Source organism: Onychomys torridus, chromosome 7, assembly GCF_903995425.1.
Source record: "Onychomys torridus chromosome 7, mOncTor1.1, whole genome shotgun sequence".
In the NCBI taxonomy this organism is placed as follows: domain Eukaryota; kingdom Metazoa; phylum Chordata; class Mammalia; order Rodentia; family Cricetidae; genus Onychomys; species Onychomys torridus.
The window spans coordinates 39,255,883-39,275,749 of record NC_050449.1 but is presented as its reverse complement, the minus strand read 5'-3'; the positions used below and the strand labels follow the sequence as shown (position 1 = coordinate 39,275,749).

The 19,867-nt window shown below is 46.3% G+C and overlaps 1 protein-coding gene across 5 annotated transcripts in view; it reads left to right on the top strand.

Annotated features, from left to right (window-relative positions):
• The first annotated feature begins 463 nt into the window (after positions 1-463).
• Cep164 (centrosomal protein 164) overlaps positions 464-19,867 on the top strand; it is a 67,968-nt gene continuing 48,564 nt past the window's right edge. For 4 of the 5 annotated variants that reach the window (XM_036192111.1, XM_036192109.1, XM_036192108.1 and 1 more), the window contains exons 1-3: positions 464-603; positions 7,424-7,542; positions 13,085-13,196. In XM_036192111.1, the coding sequence (XP_036048004.1) occupies positions 7,461-7,542; positions 13,085-13,196 (194 nt within the window). In that variant the 5' untranslated portion in view covers positions 464-603; positions 7,424-7,460. Of the gene's footprint in view, positions 604-7,423; positions 7,543-13,084; positions 13,197-19,867 lie in introns of those variants that run through there. The other variant, XM_036192110.1, reaches the window with a different exon arrangement.

Below are 19,867 nucleotides of genomic sequence, written 5' to 3'. Positions count from 1 at the left end.
TGCCGCCAGGCCTGATCCACCCACACATATTAGAAGGAAAAAGTAGCCAGTTTTCTTAACAACCACGCCACCTCTCCAGTTCCTTCATAATTCTTTTATTAAGGGCCCAGTCAGTGGGTTGACTATTAGTAATTGCTGTCGTTCACCTGATTACTCACACTTTATAAAATAATGGTCTTTAAATGATGGATAATTCACATTGCTATTAATGTTATGAATGCTCCCTTCCTACCGCGGAAGAAATTCTCTTATTTTCAGGTCTCTCTTTTAACCCCTTGGTGATGGTGGTGGTGGAGGAGATCCACTATCTTAAACTACAACCCCCATGAAGCAACGGGCAAAGCCTGCGTGATCTGACGGGACCTTCAACCAATCCAACGACACGGCTCTTAGTCAGGGACCTATTGGCTCTTGGTAGAGGCGGGACTCTCAGTTGCTAGGCTGGTGCCTTTCCGGAAGTGGTTGCTGGTCGCTGCAGGGCAACACCCCGGCGTCCCTGGAAGCGGGGAGCCGGACACCCCGGCGTCCCTGGAAGTAGGGGGCCGGGGTGGTGCTGGGGAGGCGGCACAGAGCCATCGTCCCAGAACCCCGGGTTGGGGACAGGTGAGACCTCCTCGGTAGCCGGGTTTGGTGGCGTGGCGGGTAAGGAGTTTGCAGAGAGCGGAGGCGCTGCTGCGCGGGAGCTGAGGTGGGAGAGGAGAGCCCTCGGGTTCGAGCGGCCTAGCTTTCTAACCTCTCCTGAATCAACCCTCCTCCTTCCGACCCCGCCACTCCACCGGGCTCCTCCTCTCGTAGCCCACTCCTGGGCTGTCGCAAGCTCAAACAAGCTCTTGGCATCTTTTGGCCAGCCGGGAGAGGGGAGGTTTTGGGTTTTTTTTTGCACTGATTCAGGAATCTCCTCCCGGAACCGCTGCCCTCTTCTTTGGCCCCGGTGACTCTCTCACGCGTCTGCCAGATCGGCCCTCTGCAGGGCCCTGCTTGCTTCTTATCGGACTTCACCTCTGGGGATTGCGCCCAGAGCTTCAGTTACCGGCTGCTCAGCGAAGTACTTGCTGCCTGGCCTGGTACCTCCGTCTCGAGCTTAGAACTGCTTGTGGATCGTCTCCAGCGTTCTCTGGACTCCAGATCAATCTCTTGCGTGTTTCTTGTCTCAGTGGAGAACTTCCCCCGTCGTTTAGCTCAGTCTACGCTGGGAATTCATTCTAATCTAGCAGCGCGCATCTTTTGGCGTGGCTCGGATTCTAGGCAGTCTGCTGTGTGATTGCTTCATGGCTAAGGCCTAAAATCACAAACGTACTGGCTGAAATCCTCTCTGCTTTCTCTCTTCCCTCCCTTCACCTAGACCGCAAGACCTGCCGTTCTGCTCTCTCCTACCCTCTGGATTGGTCCCTTTTCATTCAGGTAGCCACTGACTTGCTTCATAATCTCTCGGGTGTACTTTGAGAATAACTGCCTCTGCTCTTCTCCCTCTCTGATTAGTTCCTTGGCAGCTGTCAGTCACCTTTCTCAACTGAAAATCTCATCATTTTGGCCTCCTTGCTGAAATCCCTCTGACTGCAGCCCCTTAGGAAGTCCTGCATACAGCTTCAGCCCTCTCAAGCCCGTATTAGGCGCTCCTTGCCTTCTATCCTAGCGGTCTCTTTGTTTGAAAAGTGGGGATAAGTAGTAACCCTTATCTACCTGAGAGGGTGGGTTGAGATGATGGACATAAGCCCTCAGTACAACATAGAAATATGCAGTGAGTCTAAGCTTTTGTTGTCATAATTAATCCTGACCTTTCCAAGCACATGTGCTGCCCTCCCCCATACACACACACACACACACACACACACACACGTTTGCTGTTTTGTGGTACCAGGGATTGAACTTAGGGCTTTTCACATTCTAGGCAAGCACTCTATAGCCCATGTCTCCGAGCTTCCCACCAAGCCACTTGGCCTTTGTCATGGTGTTCCTTCAGCTCCCTTGCGGTGGGGGCTGGTGCAATAGTTTCCATGGTAAAGTTCTTTCTCTGTAAGCATGAGAACCTGAGTTTAGTCCCTTGTAACAAGCCAGGCATGGTGGTTCCTGCTCATAACCTCAGTGCTGGAGACAGAGAGACAAGTGGATCCCTGCCTAGGACTGGAGTTACAGGTGGTTGTGAGCTGGGACCCAGACTCAGGTCCTCCGGAAGGGCACCCAGTGCTCTTAACCGCTGAGCCGTCTCTGCAGCCCCAGCCACTCTGACTTTCTTCCTTCTGGTCTGGCTGACTTTTTCAGTCTGTTCTGGAAACTCAAAGATCTCTATGACAAAGGCCAACTCTTCGGCATGGCTTTGCTTTTTCCCGCCTCCCCAGCAGCATCTCTGCTACTTTCCACTTTGGTGGTGTTCCCTGCTGTGGGCTATGTATATGTGTGTGTGTATAAGAGAGAGTGAGAGAGAAGATAACTTGAAGTGCTTTTTCCTTCTACCATGTGGGTCTTGGGGACTGCACACAGGTTGTTAGGCTTGGTGACAAGTATCCAGTGAATCATCTTGCTGGCCTCCTCCATCTTCTCTCTCCCTCCCTTTCCTTTCCTTCCTTCATTCTTTTATTTTTTATTTTGTTTGAGACAGGGCCTTTAATAGCCTTGGCCGTCCCTGATTGAACTCTCATAGTTGAGGATGACCTTGAACTTGGGATTCTGTTGGCACCTCCTTGTGCTGAGATGATGGGTGTGCTTACATCTCCATGCAAGTTCAGGGCTGACGCTCTTATCTGGGGCTGTCTGGCTAAGCAGTAGTTGCTGGGGGAGCGATGACTGAATTGGTTTACGTCACACGTCTAGAGGGAAACTTGATAGGCGCTCTCCAGATGACTTTTCCATCTCATGAGTGACCTCCGAGAGCTGACCAGGAGGTGTGAGTTCTGTCTGCACACTTCCCCTGCTGGTCTCCCTGTGCCCTCTTGCTCGGCCTCTCCTTGCCTTGTTTGTCTGAAGCCAGGAAAGGTATAATATAGTCCAAACATATTCCTAGCAGAAGATTTGCCCGAAATTTGGAAAAAAAATCCATGAATTCAGATTTTTTTCAGTTTCTTTTTGGCCTGTAGGCAATTAAGTATAGACAATTTAGTAATATCAGGTGTCCTGGTTTGCCATCTACTGCTGTGAAAGACACCATGACCAAAGCAATTTGGGGAGAAGAGGGTTTATTTTGTCATACAGCTTATAGTGCATCATGAAGGGAGGTCGGGAGGAACTCTAGGAGGGACGAGGCTTGCTTTACTGGCTCGCTCAGCTACTGTTCTTTTAACACTTTTTTTTTTCCTTCGGGACAGGGTTTCTCTGTGTAGCTTTGCGCCTTTCCTGGAACTCACTTGGTAGCCCAGGCTGGCCTCGAACTCACAGAGATCCGCCTGCCTCTGCCTCCCGAGTGCTGGGATTAAAGGCGTGTGCCACCAACACCCAGTGCTACTGTTCTTTTTTCTTGTTTGTTTTACTTTTCCCTCCCTCCCTCCCTCCCTCCCTCCCTCCCTCCCTCCCTTCCTTCCTTCCTTCCTTCCTTCTCTCTCTCTCTCTCTTTCTTTTTTTTTCTTTTTTTTTTTGAGATAGGGTCTCTCTGTGTAGCCCCAGCCTCCCTATTGCTGATACTAGAGGCCTGCGCCACCACACCCAGCGTCTGCTGCTTTTCTTATACAACCAAGGACCGTGTGTCCAGGGCTGGTAAAGAACACAATGGGCTGGGCCTTCCCACGTCAGTCATCAATCAAGATCATCCTCACAGACAGCCCCACAGGCCGGTCTGATGGAGGCAGTTCTTCAACTGAGGGTCCTTCTTCCCAGATGAACCTAGTTTGTGTCATGCTGACAAAGACTAAACAACTCTTTTGCTCTGAGGACATCAGTTGTTTCTGGCTGTTGATTTCTGCAGGAGGGATGTAGGGATAAGCTACACTTCTCAGAGTTTCTCAAGTTGTGTGAAAAGGTCAATACAGCGTTTGTGTGGCTGTGTGTCTGATAAGCGATCGTTCACCTGGTGTTTGGGTCACTGTCGAGTCCTCTCAGTCTGCGGCTCCTTCTTTTTCTCCTTTCTAATTAAGAGGATTAACGACTCCGGTGACCTCATCTGTGCCCTGCTTTCTGCCTGTCTCTGTTCTCATTTTCAGCCTGAGTGGCAGTCTGGTTCTCCCTGCCTCTGACTCAGTGTAGAGGGTGATCAGGCTTCTGAGGCATTTTCTGTCAGCTTAGGTATTGCAGGGAAATCCCCCCTCCCCCCCCAGTTTTTTCCTTGCTTAGAGGGGGCATGGTGGGAATGAGCAGGGCAGATGCTGGTTTTCTTGGGGGTCTAGTGGACTGAAGGAGGGATCAGTGTCATGATCACAGAAGGTCACAGTCACAGGTCCTGATGGGTTCTGTGTTGCTTGTCAGGGGTCCATCTCTAAGGATCTTGGATAGATTCAGTTACCAGGTTCGGCCGGCCATTACTGAACATTCCATCCCAGGCCTGGCCAGTCTTGACCTTTATAATGGGCAGTGGGGAGAAGGGGAAAATGTCTTTTTGCTGGAAGAGGGGCATTGCATGCTCGTTGTCCCAGGTGGAATAGTCAAGTTTCTGAAGAAGTGGGCAGGAGAGGCCAGGACCTGCCGTGCTAGTCACACCTGGGGTGGCTGATGCGGGTGGGGAGGGCTGGGACAGCCTATTTGTTTCTGCTTCCATAGTTTTCAGCATGGGCGCTTTTGTGGGGAAGGTTACTAGAACTCTGGGATCTAGAGCTAGAGGTGAGACTAGGGGCCGGAAGAGAGGACCAGTCCCAGCATTGTATAAGGATCTCCAACACTGCAAACAAGCAAATCAGATGACATACAGAGGCTGGAGAGATGGCTCAGTGGTTAAGAGCACTGACTACTGAGGCAATTACACCGAGTTTATCTGATAATCAAAGGGGTTTATTTGTGTTAACTCACAACAAGCATAAGGGAGTTGGTCACCAGGAAGGGTGAGGTGCGGTCCAACGCGGTTCTCTGGAAAGCTCTGCCTTGATCCTTTTGTCCCGTTCATCCAGAAAGGACAGCAGTTATACTGTCAGCAGTTGAGGCAAGGGCAGTTCTTTGCCCAGCAGGCCATTTTGTGCCAAGAAGAAGACAAAGTTCCAAACAGCAATGTCTTAGAAGCTCAACATTCTCTTATCAAATCGGTGCTGCCAGGAACAATCATGTCCCATGTCAACAGAATTTTAAGTTATTTAAATGCCATATTTTCTATGTCTATGAAGTATTTGAAGATTACCTGTCCATCTGACCTATATATATCCATAAATCTGGATAACCTAACTACCATAACTATAGAGATGGCAAGCATAAGTAACTATAAATCTGTAAGTCTTATCTACCTAAATAACCTAAGGACTAAGGCTTTACATAAACAAGGTAAACAGTCTGTAAGCAAATGTACAGTAAAAGGACAATGACCTCAAAATTGTGACAATACACAAAATAGCTTAAGCAGAGATAAGAATGTATAGTGTAATATGCAATATGACAATGATCCTAAATATGTATGAATATACAAAATATCCTAAACAGAGGTAGAACACACATACAGTATGACAAATATAATTTTACATTTGTATCATTATATAAACATTTCAAATAAGAGTAGAAATATATGTAAGTACAACAAATATAGTTCTGTATTTGTATCAGTATACAAATGATCTTAAATAGGAATATAAAAATAGTTTACATTTGTATCAATATACAAGAATCCATAACAGTGCAATTTATCTAGGGCTGATATTTTACTAAATTAGTTTACTAGTATATATATAATAATCTTACCTGCTGCCTCCTAGGGGCGGTGCTTCAGGAGTAAAGCACAGACAACCACCCCTACAGACTATTCTGCCAGAGGTCCTGAGTTCAATTTCCAGTAACCACATGGTGGCTCACAGCCATCTGTAATGAGATCTGGTGTCCTCTTCTGGCCGGCAGGCATACATGCAAGCAGAACACTGTATACATAATAAATAAATCTTAAAAAAAAAAAAACATACAGTATACATAGAGAACAACACTCGTTTGTCAGCTAAGAACTTGGCTCCACTGCATTCCTAGACTGGAAACTGGCATCAAAGTAGATTCCTGTCTTAGTCATCTTGGACTGATAGATGGTGGCTTACACCACAGGGATCCATTTTCTCATGGTTCTGGAAGTTACAGATCAAGATCCTCCCTAATTCCTGCCTTGCACGTGGCTACCTACCATCCTGCTTTGTCTTCATTTGATGGAGTGAGAACTCTGACTTCTCTTCCTTTGCTTAGAAGGACACTAATCCTGTTAGGTCAGGGCCGCACCCTTATGACCTCATTTAAAGACCCTACTTCCTAGAAAGTCAGATCGAAAGAGCTTTGGAAGGACACAGCCCAGTCCATCAGTACTCCTCTCTTCCCTTCCTCCTCCGTGCTCCCATTACGCCTGTTAGCCATGTCTTTGTCCCTTTTTGCCTCTGCTGCTTCCGCCCTCCTTTAAGCCCTGGCTAACTTTCACTGGCAGGGAAGCCTTCTCAACCGCCTTTCTGGACCCCAGTATCTTACTTCTCCAACTCAGCCACGCCAGTCTTACCGGAGTTCCTGTCCTAAATAAAAAGCCACCCTGTGCCATTTTTCTCTTCCCAAAGCCCTCAGTGACATCCCCTTACTGCAGGGCATGAGGCTTCCATGTCTAGCTCCTGCCAAGCATGCGGTGAGTCTGTGCTGTAGGACATCTGCAGGCCTCACCCTTTGCTCCCTGTCTAGGGTGCTTTCCTCATCCTTCAGTGGGAACTGACCCTTGTCTTAGTGCTCTCAGAGCAGCTGCTGAAGTCATTGGCTCCTGGCCCTGTACTGCATGCTCAGGGCACCATTGACTCTAATGGCCTCTCTGTGCCCTGGGCTGGGCGGACACCCGAGGACCTGTGTTTTGGTGTCGCTGGGGTTTTCTGGCTGAGGTATACTGCAATTTGCAGTATTCTCCTGTTTGGGAGGGATACAAAGTTAAACTCTTTAAGGGTTTGTTTATTTATGGACGTGCACCCTGTGTATCCTAACATAGGTAGAGGCCAGAAGATGGCATCAGATCCCCTGGCACTGGAGTTACAGAAGGTTGTGAGCCACCACGTGGGTGCTAGGGAATTGAACCCAGGTCTTCTGGAAGAGTAACCAGTTCTTTTAACCACTGAAGTATCTTTCCCGTCCTCAAGTTAAACATGTTAGAGAGCCAGTCTCTTGTGGTGCATTGTGTGTTCTCTAACCTGGGGCAGGAGCAAGCCAGGGAAATGACCCAGGCACAGAGTCTGTGCTGCTCTGAACTGCAGGCAGGATCCCCAGCCATGCTGGTTTGCAGCATCTGGTGTGACCCAGGTGCTCTATGACCCAACTCACCTTTCCCTCCCAGACCAGCTCACTGATTTTTCTCTTTGGATAGGGTCACTGGGATTGAGATAGTCACGCCAGGGTGAATCATGGCTAGACGACCCATCCTCTTGGGTGACCAGCTGGTTCTGGAGGAAGATTCTGATGAGACCTACATCCCCAGTGAGCAAGGTAAGAGGCCTGTGGTGGACTGTAACCGTCCTTTGAGGGCATACGTTATATTTGATTTTTAAAACATTAACTTACACGTATGGGTGTTTTGCATGTCATAGATATGTTTACTACCTGTGTTCAGTGCCTGCAGAGGCCGGAAGAGGGCATCAGAGCCCTTGCAACTGGAGTTACAGACAGCTGTGAGCCACCATGTAGGTGCTGGGAATTGAACCTGGGTCCTCTGGAAGAGCAGCCAGTGCTCTTAACCACTAAGCCCAACCCCCTGATTTGCTTTTGTTTTTCCAGTTCAATGTTAGTTCATGCACAGGGCTGCTCAGTATATTTGGGTTAGATCAGAGGTTGGAAAACTATAGCCTTTGGGCCCAAGTTGGCACCTTGCCTGTTTTTTGTCAATACAATTTTATTGGAAGACAGCCATGCTTATTTCTACATCCTCTGTGATTGTCTTCATGCTATAATAGCAGTGTCAAATAACTGTGACAGATTCATAACTTACACAGCTTACAGTGTTTACTCTCTGGCCCTTTATAGGAAACGTTTACTGACCTTGGAGATCAGATTAGTTTTAAATGAGATAGTAGCATAGGGGATATTGTGAAGTAAGACATGTAAATCCAATTTCTTTAGAACAAACTAAGGCTGGCATGTTGGCATTCTTGTAATCCCAGTATTTAAGGGGCTGAGGCAGGAGGATTGCTACAAGTTAAAGGCTAGGACTACAGGAGGAGTTTGAGGCTAGCCTGAGCTACATAGTCTTAAAAACAACAAAAATAACAAGGTTGTGGCTCAGTTGGTGGAGTGCTTGCCTAGCGTGCATGAAGCCCTGGGGTCAGTTCTAGTATCTCATAAATCTGGGCATGGAGGTACAGCTCTCAGGAAGTGTGCCCGTGCGTGCGTGCGTGCGTGCGTGCGTGCGTGTGTGTGTGTGTGTGTGTGTGTGTTAACAAGGGAGGAATTGCAGTTCACTGTCATGTCACTAGGCAGTGAGTTTAAGGTCCTTTCTTAAAACAAAAGCAACAAAAAGAAAAAAAAAGCACTATTTATTTAGTTTCTTTGTTCTAGCCTTGTTTTAAAAACTTTGTATTTATTTCCCTTTCAAACCCCACAGCAAGCTGAGTATGGTGGTGCATGCCTTTACCTTTAATCCCAGCACTTGGGAGACAGAGACAGGATCTCTGAGTTCCAGGCCAGCCTGGTCTACACAGTGAGTTCCAGGCCAGACGGGGCTACACAGTGAGTTCCAGGCCAGACAGGGCTACACAGTGAGACCCTCTTTCAAGCAATAATAACAAAAACCGAAAAGCAACCCTGCAGTATCTCTGTGAGTCAGGTCCTGTCCTTGTCCCCACCTGTGAGAGAGGTTCCTGTAGCTCTGCACTGTGCTGAGTGGAGCTGCCGGGCCACTCCAGCCCCTGAAGTGCTTTGCCGTTCATGGATTGAAGTTTGCTTTGACATCCTGAAGAGCTGCAGACCTAGACACAAGTTACTCCTCCAGCTCAGGTGGTTCGCGGGCCTGGTAGACAGGGTAAGACCATGTGCCCCCTGCGAGTCTCGGATCCCATTTATCTTGTGATTTGCTTCTAGCCTAGTGTGTTTGCTGATTGCCAAGTAGAAGTTCTAAAACTGAATATAGTCTTCAGTTTTTACACATTTACGGTCGGGAGGGTGACATGATGTACACATCATAGTAAACACATGTGGTCAGAGGACAGTTTGTGAGAGCGATTCTCTCCTTCCACCACCTGGGTTACAGGAATCAGACCCAGTCTTCAGGATTGGTGGCAAGCACCTTTACCTGCTGCACTATCTTGCTGCATCCCCCGCCACCCCCGCACCAACTTCGTTTTTTTGGAGATCCAATGTATAGCAGTCCTCCTGCCTTAGACTCCCAAGTGCTGGCATTACAGATATGCATCACCATCTGGCTAGAGAGCGAACCCAGACACGAAGGACACACTCTACCATGGAGCTGTATCCTGAGCCCCAGACTCTGAATTCAAAAAACAATTCTTTGTAGATTTGTTTACTTTTATGTGTATGTTTTTGTCTGCATATATGTCTCTATACCATGTGTGTGTCTGGTGCCCACAGAGGCCAGAAGAGGGTGCTGGATCCCCTCAAACTGGAGTTACAGACAGTTGTGATCTACCATGTGGGTGCTGGGAATTGAACCTGGGTGTTCTGGAAGAGCAGCCAGTGCTTTTAACTACTACTGAGCCATCTCTCCAGTTTAGATTGTGTAATTTTTTTTTTGTTTTTTGTTTTTTTGAGACAGGATTTCTCTGTGTAGCTTTGCTCCTTTCCTGGAACTCACTCTGTAGCCCAGGCTGGCCTGGAACTCACAGAGATCCGCCTGGCTCTGCCTCCTGAGTGCTAGGATTATAGGCGTGTGCCACCAACTCCCAGCTGATGGTGTAATTTTTATGTTGTCTTTCAGTCTGATGGTGAATGGCCTCTGAGCTATGTACAGATCATGGTTAGAAAAGCCTTCTTCACCAAAAGGAGAACTGTTTCTACCATGTTCTCGTGTGCAGTTTAGTTCCTACGCCATTAAGGGGATAGCTCATCTCCTTGCTGGCCTGGCTGCTGCTGTGCACATTTGGGTCTGCCCCCTCTTCTGTTGACTGTCTGGCCACATGTCGGTGTCACTGGATTACTGAGGCTCTGTCGGATTCTAATACCAAGTAGGGCTACAACTCTCTTGCTGCAGTGTTTCCAGTCTTCTTGGCCATTTTGTTCGTTTTATTGCCCCATGGCTAGAATTATCTTGTTAGGTTTGTTTTTTTTTAAAGATTTATTTATTTATGTATATAGTGTTCTGTCGTTCTGTCGGCACATACCCCTGCAGGCCAGAAGAGGGCATCAGATCTCATTACAGATGGTTGTGAGCCACCATGTGGTTGCTGGGAATTGAACCCAGGACCTTTGGAAGAACAAGCAGTGCTCTTAACCTCTGAGCCATCTCTCCAGCCCCTATCTTGTTAATTTTGGGTAGGACAGTGTATGGGAGGACTGTTGGCACTTGTGGGTGTGGTGATGAGTATTGGATTGATTCAGAGGGGACTGTCATCTTTATAAAGTGTAAATGTCATATTCCTGTCCATGTGTCTTTTTTGTGCTATTTTTAAATGAAATTTGCTTTGTTTTTACATTTATTTATCGTATGTGTGTACGCTACATACGGCATGTATGTGGAGGTTAGAGGACAACTTGAAGGAGTCAGTTCTTTCCTCCCACCATGTAGGCTCCCGGATTGAACTCTGGGCGTTAGGCTTGGCTGCAAATGTCTTTACCTGCTGAGCCATCTTGCTAACTGACTTCACATTTTCTTTACTTTTTTTTTTTGAGGCAGAGTCTTAATCTGTAGCTTAAGCTGTGTGTATATGACTATATGCATCCCTTCCTTCCTTCCTCCCTCCCTCCCTCCCTCCCTCCCTTCCTTCTTTCCTTCCTTCCTCTTAAGCCTGGCTGGCCTCACCCTCACTATGTAGCCCAGGTTGGTCTTGAACTCCTAATCCTGTGCCTCCATCTCCTAAATGCTGGGATTACAGATATAGACCATCACACAATGCTTCATTGTTTCTGGAATTCAAGATGTGTATCCCTCACCTCTTCCAAATTGCAAAATACTCCAAAATCTGCCTTTTGGATGTGATGTTTCTGATGAGGAATAACTAACCTGTAAAGTCTATACAAATACTCCAGAACTGGAAAGGAATTGAAATCTGTAGCATGTGTGGTCCTGAGCATTTTGGGGAAATTTCTATCTTGTTCTGCACTCCTGTCTGTCCTGGAACTTGCTATGTAGATCAGGCTAGCCTAGAACTCACAGAGATCCTCCTGCCTCTGTGTCCTGAGTGCTGGGATTTATTTATTTATTTTATTTTTTGGACAAGGTCTTGCTATGTAGGTCAGGCTGGCCTGAGACAGGCAGTGAGCCTGTTGCCTACCCCTCTGAAGCATCAGGGTACAGGCATGCACTATATCGCCTGGTTTTCGTAAAGGTTTTTCTAGGGATTTTTTAATTTTTTTATTTTTTATTTTTTGAGTTAAAAACTCTTCTGCCAAGATCTCATGTCTGGTACTCTAGCCTGAGCCACACCACCTTCTCTGCCCCTGAGGCTTCCTGCTCAGCTCTGTGTTCTCCTTTCTGCCTTGTCTGGTCTGTGTCCCACCTAGCAGCAGTGATCTTACAGGGAGAGATGGGTTGTGTCTAGGATGGAGTCAGTGCCCTTCCACATGTTCGGTACCCTCAGTGAGGTTTCAGGACTCTGTGACATGGCTCTCCCACCTTGCCGGTTAAGTTGTGCCATGGTGTTGGTTTCTGGCAGTCCCTAGATGGCCTAAACAGTAAAATCTTGTCACAGGTCTATTGTGCTGGCTCCATTGTGCAGAACTAAAAAAGGTGAAGTTAATCAATAAGCCAGTTAAGTGCCAGCTGGCCCTTTAGAAAAAGTGTTATTTCCTAGTCCCCAGGTACGTCACCCTCTATTTCTCCATGGAGATGGCTTGTATTGGTGATATCTATCTGGCCTGGCCTAGACTCGAGCCTGGGTATTTATTTCATTATTCCAGTGGCCGCTAGTGACATGTTCCAATGGACACATCGCCTATCCTTTTCCCAAAGATGAGATTGCTCTTAGCATAGTGCATAGTCTCTTCTATCCTCCAGATCTCGGCAAAGGGCTCTCCTAACTGATTCTGAGAGGAGGGTGGAGGCAGAGTCTAAAATATGTAGTACAACTGACTAAGGGGCAGTCACCTTTTAGAAGAGGGGTTCACTGTGGGGGGGGAGGCCACCTGAGTATCATCTACTTTCAGCAGGGTACCTTCCTGTCCCTCAGAGAACCAGCCTTCTGTCTGGTACGTGCCACCATCACAGCACACTATTTCACGTTTTGTGTGTTTGCAAGGTCCTTAAAGAGCTCAGTCTTCCCTAGTTGATGGAACTCACTTGGGGCTCAAGGGCCAAGTGCATTGGAACCCAGCTCTATAAATCTTCTGAGAGCTTATCTTCTGGTAAGGCTGCCCTCATCCTGGATGGTTCCGGCTGTGGCCTGGCTCCTTCCTGAGGCCTCCCAGCTGTGCCGTCTTAGTTTCCTTACTTTCTCCCTTTGAGCTGCGGCTTCAGATTATATTTGGGCGTTGTATTATATTTTGTGTGGGAGTTGGGTGGCATGACTTGATTCAGATGCCATTAATAAATTGTGATGTAAGGAAACTGCTCTGTGTGTTTTTTTGTTAAAGGTTTTTGAGATGGTCTCAAGTAGCCAGCTGGCCTTGAACTCACTGTGGAACTGAGGATGACCTTGAACTCTTGGTCCTCCTGCCTCTACTTCCCAAGTGCTGGATTATGGGTGTGTACCGCCACATCCAGCTTTAGTCCTATATATTTATTACTTATATTTAGAGAGAAGCCAGATTTTATCATTAATGAATAAAGAAAAATCTGGAAAAGAATTGACTAAATTTTGCTTCTTTCCATCCCTCCCCCTCTCTCCTGCCCACCCACCCTCCACCTTCACCCTCTTTTTTGCAGAAATACTTGACTTTGCCAGAGTGATTGGTATCGACCCCATCAAGGAACCAGAACTGATGTGGCTGGCAAGGGAGGGTATTGAGGCTCCATTGCCCAAGGGCTGGAAACCATGGTAAGTAATTACAGTGGTTCACTAACTTGGCCTGTCCGAGACAGAGGGGTCTGAAATTTAGTGGTGTGTGTGTGTGTGTGTGTGTGTGTGTGTGTGTGTGTGCGCGCGTGCGCGCAGATCAGATGTATACTGCCATGCCCGATAACTGTTTTATCTGCATGTGTGTATGTACACCATGTGCAGAAGCCCGAAGAAGACATCAGATTCCTTGGAATTGTAGTTAGAAATGGTTGTGAGCCACCATGAATGCTGGGAATTAAACCCTGGTCCTTAGCAGCCAGAGCTCTTAACTGCTGAGCCATCTCTCTAGGCCTCCTCCTCCTTTTTAAAAATTTTGTTTCTGTTTTCTAGATTTATTTTTATTTTTTTAATTAAAAAAAATTTTTTTTTTAAGATTTATTTATTTATTGTTTTATACAGTGTTCTGCCTGCATGTGTCCCTGCAGGCCAGAAGAGGGCACCGGATCTCATTACAGATGGTTGTGAGCCACCATGTGGTTGCTGGGAATTGAACTCAGGTCCTCTGGAAGAGCAGTTGATGCTCTTAACCACTGAGCCATCTTTCCAGCCCCTAGATTTATTTGTAATTGTACTCACTGGTTTTATGTCAACTTGACACAAGCAGAGTCATCTGAGAGAAGGGGACTTCAATGGAGATAATGCCTCCGTAATATAGGGCTGTAGGCAAGTCTGTAGGGAACTTTCTTAAGTAGTGATTGGTTGGGGAGGACCAGCCCATTGTGGGTGATGCCACTTGGGGCTGGTGGTCCTGGGTTCTATTTTCTTTTTTTTTTCTTTTCCCTTCCTTCCTTCCTTCCTTTTTTCTTTTTTTGGTTTTTCAAGACAGAGTTTCTCTGTGTAGCCTTGGCAGTTCTGGAACTCGATCTATAGACCAGGCTGGCCTTGAACTCAGAGATTTACCTGCTTCTGCCTCCTGAGTGCTGAGATTAAAGGCATGTGCTACCACTTCCTGGCCATGGGTTCTATTCTCCTATAGGAGGCTGAGCAAGCCCTAAGAAGCAAGTCAGTAGGCAGCACTCCTCTATGGCCTCTGCGTCAGCTCCTGCCTCCAGGTTCCTGCTGTTTGAGTTCCTGCCTTGGTTTCTCTCAATAGACTGTGACTTGGGATATGTAAGGCAAATCAACCCTCTCCTCGCCAAGTAGCTTTTGGTCTTGGTGTCTCGTCACAGCAGTAGTGACCCTAACTAAGACATTTACTATGTGTTTATGTGTGGGTATATGTGTGTTAGTGCAGTTGCCCATAGAGACCAAGCCAGAAGAGGGCATTGGATCTTCTGGAGCTAGAGTTATAGAAGGTTGTCAGCTGCCTGATATGGGTGCTGGGAACCGAAATCAGGTCCTCTCAAAAGCAGTACACAATTTTAACCACTGAGTGGTCTCTCCAGCTCCCTGGCTCTTTGTTTGCATGGCTGGCACTTTACCCGAGCTGTTTCCCCAAGCCCTGGAGATTAGTTTTAATAATAAGGGGCAAGGCCGCCATTTCTCTTCAGGTTACCTCTTGTTTCAGGACTGAGTAAGCTGACTTGAAGTTCCCTGGGATGGGTTCAGAATGTCCCTCTGGACCACAGAGCTGCCATCCTGGCTCGGTCCTCTCACACTGGTGTCTGCGTTGGTTGTACTGAGGAGGAGCCTTTGTTGGTCCTTACACACTGATAGAATGTTAAAAGTGAAAGCTGTGGGGTTTGGGGAGATGGCTCAGTCTATAAAGTACTTGTTTTGCAACACGAGGTTCTGAGTTTGGTCCCCAGAACTCATGTGCAAAAAGGCAAGCATGTTGACACTTGCTTGTAATCTCAGCATAAGGAAGTGTGGACAGGCATATTTCTGGGGCTTGCTAGCTAGCTAGTCTAGCCTACTTGGTGGGCTCCAGGCCCATGAGAGACTGTCTCAAAAACAAGGTGGATGGTTCTTAAACAGAAATGCCTGCATTTGTCTTCTGGCTACCATGCATGTGTATACGTGTGTATACATGTGCATGAATACACGTATGAGAGTGTACTTACACAGAAAAAGTTATGGCTTATCTCCTCCTTATTATATGTCTAAAATGGATGCCAAGACCAAAGGGTTTTGTAGCAAGGCCACATAGGTTTGGCAAAAGATTTCTGTCTCCCTTAGCCATCTTAGAATTTGTGTAGCATATTGTTTTTTCTTTAAATTATTACTGTGTAAACCATATGTGAATATATGTGTGCATGTGTACAACTTTGTAGAGTTGGTACTTGCCTTCCACCTTTACGTGGGTTTCAGGGATTACACTCAGGTTACCAGGTGTCTTAGCGAGGGTTTCTATTGCTGTGAAGAGACACCATGACCAGGGCAACTCTCATAAAAGGAAACATTTAACTGGAGATGGCTTACAGTTTCAGAAGTTTAGTCCATTATTGTCATGGTGGGAAGCATGGTGGCATGCAGACATACATGTGCTGGAGAAGGAGCTGAGAGTTCTACATCTGGATCCATAGATGTAGATGTAGGAAGAGAATGCCACACCATTGTGGCCTGAGCATCTGAGACCTCAAATCCTGCCCCGTGACACCCTCCTCCAACAGCGGCACACCCACTCCAGCAAGGCCACACCTCCTGATAGCGCCACTCCCTGGGAGCCTGTGGGGCCATTTTCTTTCAAACCAGGCGCCAGGTTTATGCATCTGCTCTTCTTTCTTGGCTTCATGTTCATGGATTCATTTTAAATTCCCTTAAAGCTGCCTGGATCGTGAAAGAACTCATTCAGGTTATCTCTGAGAAGCAGAGGTTTACAGTGAGAAAACCGCCCCAGGAAGGGAGGCTGAAAGGCCAGGGTGGGTGCTGCCAGCTCCTTCCTCCTGAGGGCAGCCTCATCTCCACTCACAGCTACGATGCTGTTTAGTGCCCTGTCTTCACTTCTCTCTCACCTTGGGTGCAGAGCCCCATGCAAGTTGTCCTCCTGCCCACGCTTCGTTTACATCTCGCCCAGGGTAGTGTTTCCCCTTTATTCTAAACTAGTCCTGAGGCATCCTACGCGTCCTCTCGCAGCTGCCTGGGAAGGTGCATTTGGTGGGCTAGGTAATGGGCCCTTTCTTACCCAAGCAGTTTAACAGGTTGACTGGACTTGAAAATGGCTGTGCTTACCCACCTTTCTCTCCTCAGCTGAAGGCACAGACTCTTCTCAGCTCCCTTCGCTCGACAGGCTCCTTGTTCTGTTGATCTTTTAGCTGTCTCTCCTTGGACCATCTCCAGGTTCACATCTTTATTCTAGGAAATCTGTTAGCGCCTCCGACAGTGTTCCCGGTGCTGAAACTCAAGCTTGTGTTTGGAAGCTTTGTTATCCCAGTGCCTTTTCTGACGGAGGGTGGGGAACTGTCTGGGTTAGGGCAGCTGTGTGCAAGGCCTTGGGCTGGCTGCCTTCATGTACCTGCTGGTGTGCCTGACACTCTCTTGTCCTACAGTGAGAACGTGAATTGTTTTTCATTTTCTAAAATAATGTAAGTCATTAAAAATTATTTGTACATGTCATCTTTTACCCCATTCTCTTTCCCAAGCCTAATTACTGTCATTTGTGAAATTTCTTCTAGAACTTTTAGCACACACACACTCCACTTGTGTTTTTTTTTTTTTTTTTTTAAAGATTATTTATTTATTTATTATGTATACAGAAGAGGGCGCCAGATCTCATTACAGATGGTTGTGAGCCACCATGTGGTTGCTGGGAATTGAACTCAGGACCTCTGGAAGAGCAGCCAGTGCTCTTAACCTCTGAGCCATCTCTCCAGCCCCACTTGTGGTTTTTATTGTTTTAATCATAACTATTACATTCTGTGCACTGTTGTTCTAGTTAGTGTAATATGTAGATCTATCTCACTTTTTTTTCTTTTGAGGCAGTCTTGTTATATAGTCTGGCATGGCCTTAAACTTGTGATCCTTCTGCCTCAGTCCTCGGAGTGCTTGGATTGCAGATATGTACTACCGTGTCTCTTTTTTTTTTCCTGAGAGAAGCTCTCATGGGTCTCAGGTTGGCCTTCACCTTCTGTTGTAGGTGAGGATGAGCTCCTCTTACACATGCTGGGATTTTAGGTGTGTACCACTATACCTGGTGGGCTTTTTTTGTTTGTTTGTTTGTTTGTTTTTCGAGACAGGGTTTCTCTGTGTAGCTTTGCGCCTTTTCCTGGAACTCACTCTGTAGACTAGACTGGCCTCGAACTCACAAAGATCCGCCTGCCTCTGCCTCCCAAGTGCTGGGATTAAAGGCGTGCGCCACCACCGCCTGGCTACCTGGTGTTTTTTTTTTTTTTTTTAAGACAAGGTTTTACTGTGTAGCCTCGGCTGGCTGTAAACTTGAGATATTCCTTCCTCAGCCTCCTGAATGCTGGGATTACAGGCATGTGCCACCACGCTTGGTTTACCGGCCTGTAATAGTTTATTTTCTGTTGCTGTGGTAAAATACCATAACCAAAAGCAACGTAGGGGAGGGCAGGTTCACTTTAGCTCACAGTCCATCGTGTTGAAAAAAAAGTTCAGGGGCCGGGGCTGGAGACTGCTGGTCACATCACATCCATGGTCAGGCACAGAGAGAAACGGATGTACCTGTGTGGCCTGCTAACCAGCCGTCTTCTCTGCATTTGTTTGTTTGAGACAGGGTCTCCATGTGTAATCCTGGCTGGTCTAGAACTCGCTGTGTACACCAGACTGGCCTTGAACTCAGCCTCTGTCTCTGGAGTGCTGGGATTAAAAGCATGCCTTACCACGGTGATTCTAGGATGCGGCAAGTTGATGTTTACTAACTAATCACACATCGCTCACCTTTTTATCTTTATCAGTTGTATACTTTCCCATATTAGACATAACACAGTGTGTGTGTGTGTGTGTGTGTGTGTGTGTGTGTGTGTGTGTAACACAGAACCTTGTGTATGCTACCAAAGCACTCTATAACTTTACTATGTCCTCACTTTGGGTGTACCACATTCTAAAAAAAAATTATTTGACTCGTATACTGAAGATCACTTTTCAGATGATAGTTTTTGAGGCTAACCATGCATAAGAGGGTCTGTTTCTGGGGCTAGAGAGATGTTGAGGTGATTAAGAACACTGTCTGCTCTTTCAGAGGACCCAGGTTTAATTCTCAGCACCCACATGGTGACTCACAACAGTCTTGAACTCTAGTTACATGTTCCCTCTGGTCTCCAAGGGGACCAGTCACAAATGGGGGTACACAGGCATATATACAGACAAAAAACCCATGGACATTGAAAAAAAAAATCAGTTTCTGTATTCCCTGCTCTCTGCCATTGATATACTCATATATTTTGTTTTATTCTCTCCTGAGCACATGGCTTTATAGAAAGTCTTGAAATCTTTCAGGGTAGGTATTCTAATCCTGTTCCCATCTTCTTTTTAGTATTATTATCAGTTACTTTAATGTTTGTGGGCATTTTGCATGCAAGTATGTCTGTGTATCACATGCATACTTGGTTCCTGAGAAGCCAGAAGAGGGAGTTGGTCCCTTGTAACCAGAGTTTCAGGTGGATGTGAGTCACCATGCAGCTGCTGGGAATTGAACCTGGGTCCTCTGAAAGAGCACCCGTGCTCTTAATGCTGAGCTGTCTCTTTAGCCCCTTGTTCCCATTTTCAAAGTCTTATTCTAAGTTCTTTGCATTTCCATGTGAATTGAAACATTAGCTTGTCACTTTACTGTTTGGATTGGGACCGCACATAAATCAGTTTGGGAAGAATAGGCATCTTAAATGATATTGAATCTTCCAGCCCATGAACACGGTCTGTTTCTGTTTCTGTTTTTTTTTTTTTTTTTTTGTTGTTGTTGTTTTGTTTCCTTTAGTAGCTCTAAGAAATGTTTAATAGCTTTTGTGTACATGTGTTGCCTCTCGTTATCAAATTTATCCCTAAGTAGTTCATATTTGATGCTTCTGTAAGTGCTGTATTTTTAGTTTCCAGTTGTTCGTTGCTTTTATAGAGAAGTAAAATTGGTTTCTGTATATTGATCTTGCACTGTACAGCCTTGCTAAAATCAATTATGTCAGGCCTACTAGCTTTATTTTTTATTTTTTTTTAAGATTCCATAGGATTTTCTACAGAAGTGATTGTGTCTCCTAGGAATAAAGGTGTTTTTGCCTCCTCCTTTCTAATCCAGTTGCCTTTTCTTTCTATTTTGTACGTTAGTGACCAGAGCCTTCAGCATCATTAAGTAGAGGCAATCATGGAGGATGTCTTTGCTTTGTTCCTGATCTTAGGGTGAAAGCTTGTGGTCTCTCATCATTAGGTAGCTGCTTGCTGTGGGTTTCCTGTACATGACCTTTGTCAGGAGAGTTTGTGCTGTTGCTAGGACTTTGAAGAAAAGATGGATGGGTTGTACCCAGTGCTTTTCTACATCTGTTGATAAGATTAGGTGTTTTTCCTTTTAGTCTTTTCTTATAGTCAAATTTATTGATTGATTTTCATATATATATATATAAATTTTTGTTGTAAGTATGGATGTCAGAGGACAACTTGTGGAAGTTGGTCCTTTCCCTCCATCATGTGGGATCCTGGAAGGGAGCTCAGGCCCTCCGGCTTGGCCCATAAGCACCTTCACCAGCTGAGGCGTCTCTCTGACCCCAATTTTCAAATGTTAAACCAATTTCATATTCCTGGGGTAACTCCACTTGGTCATGATGTAT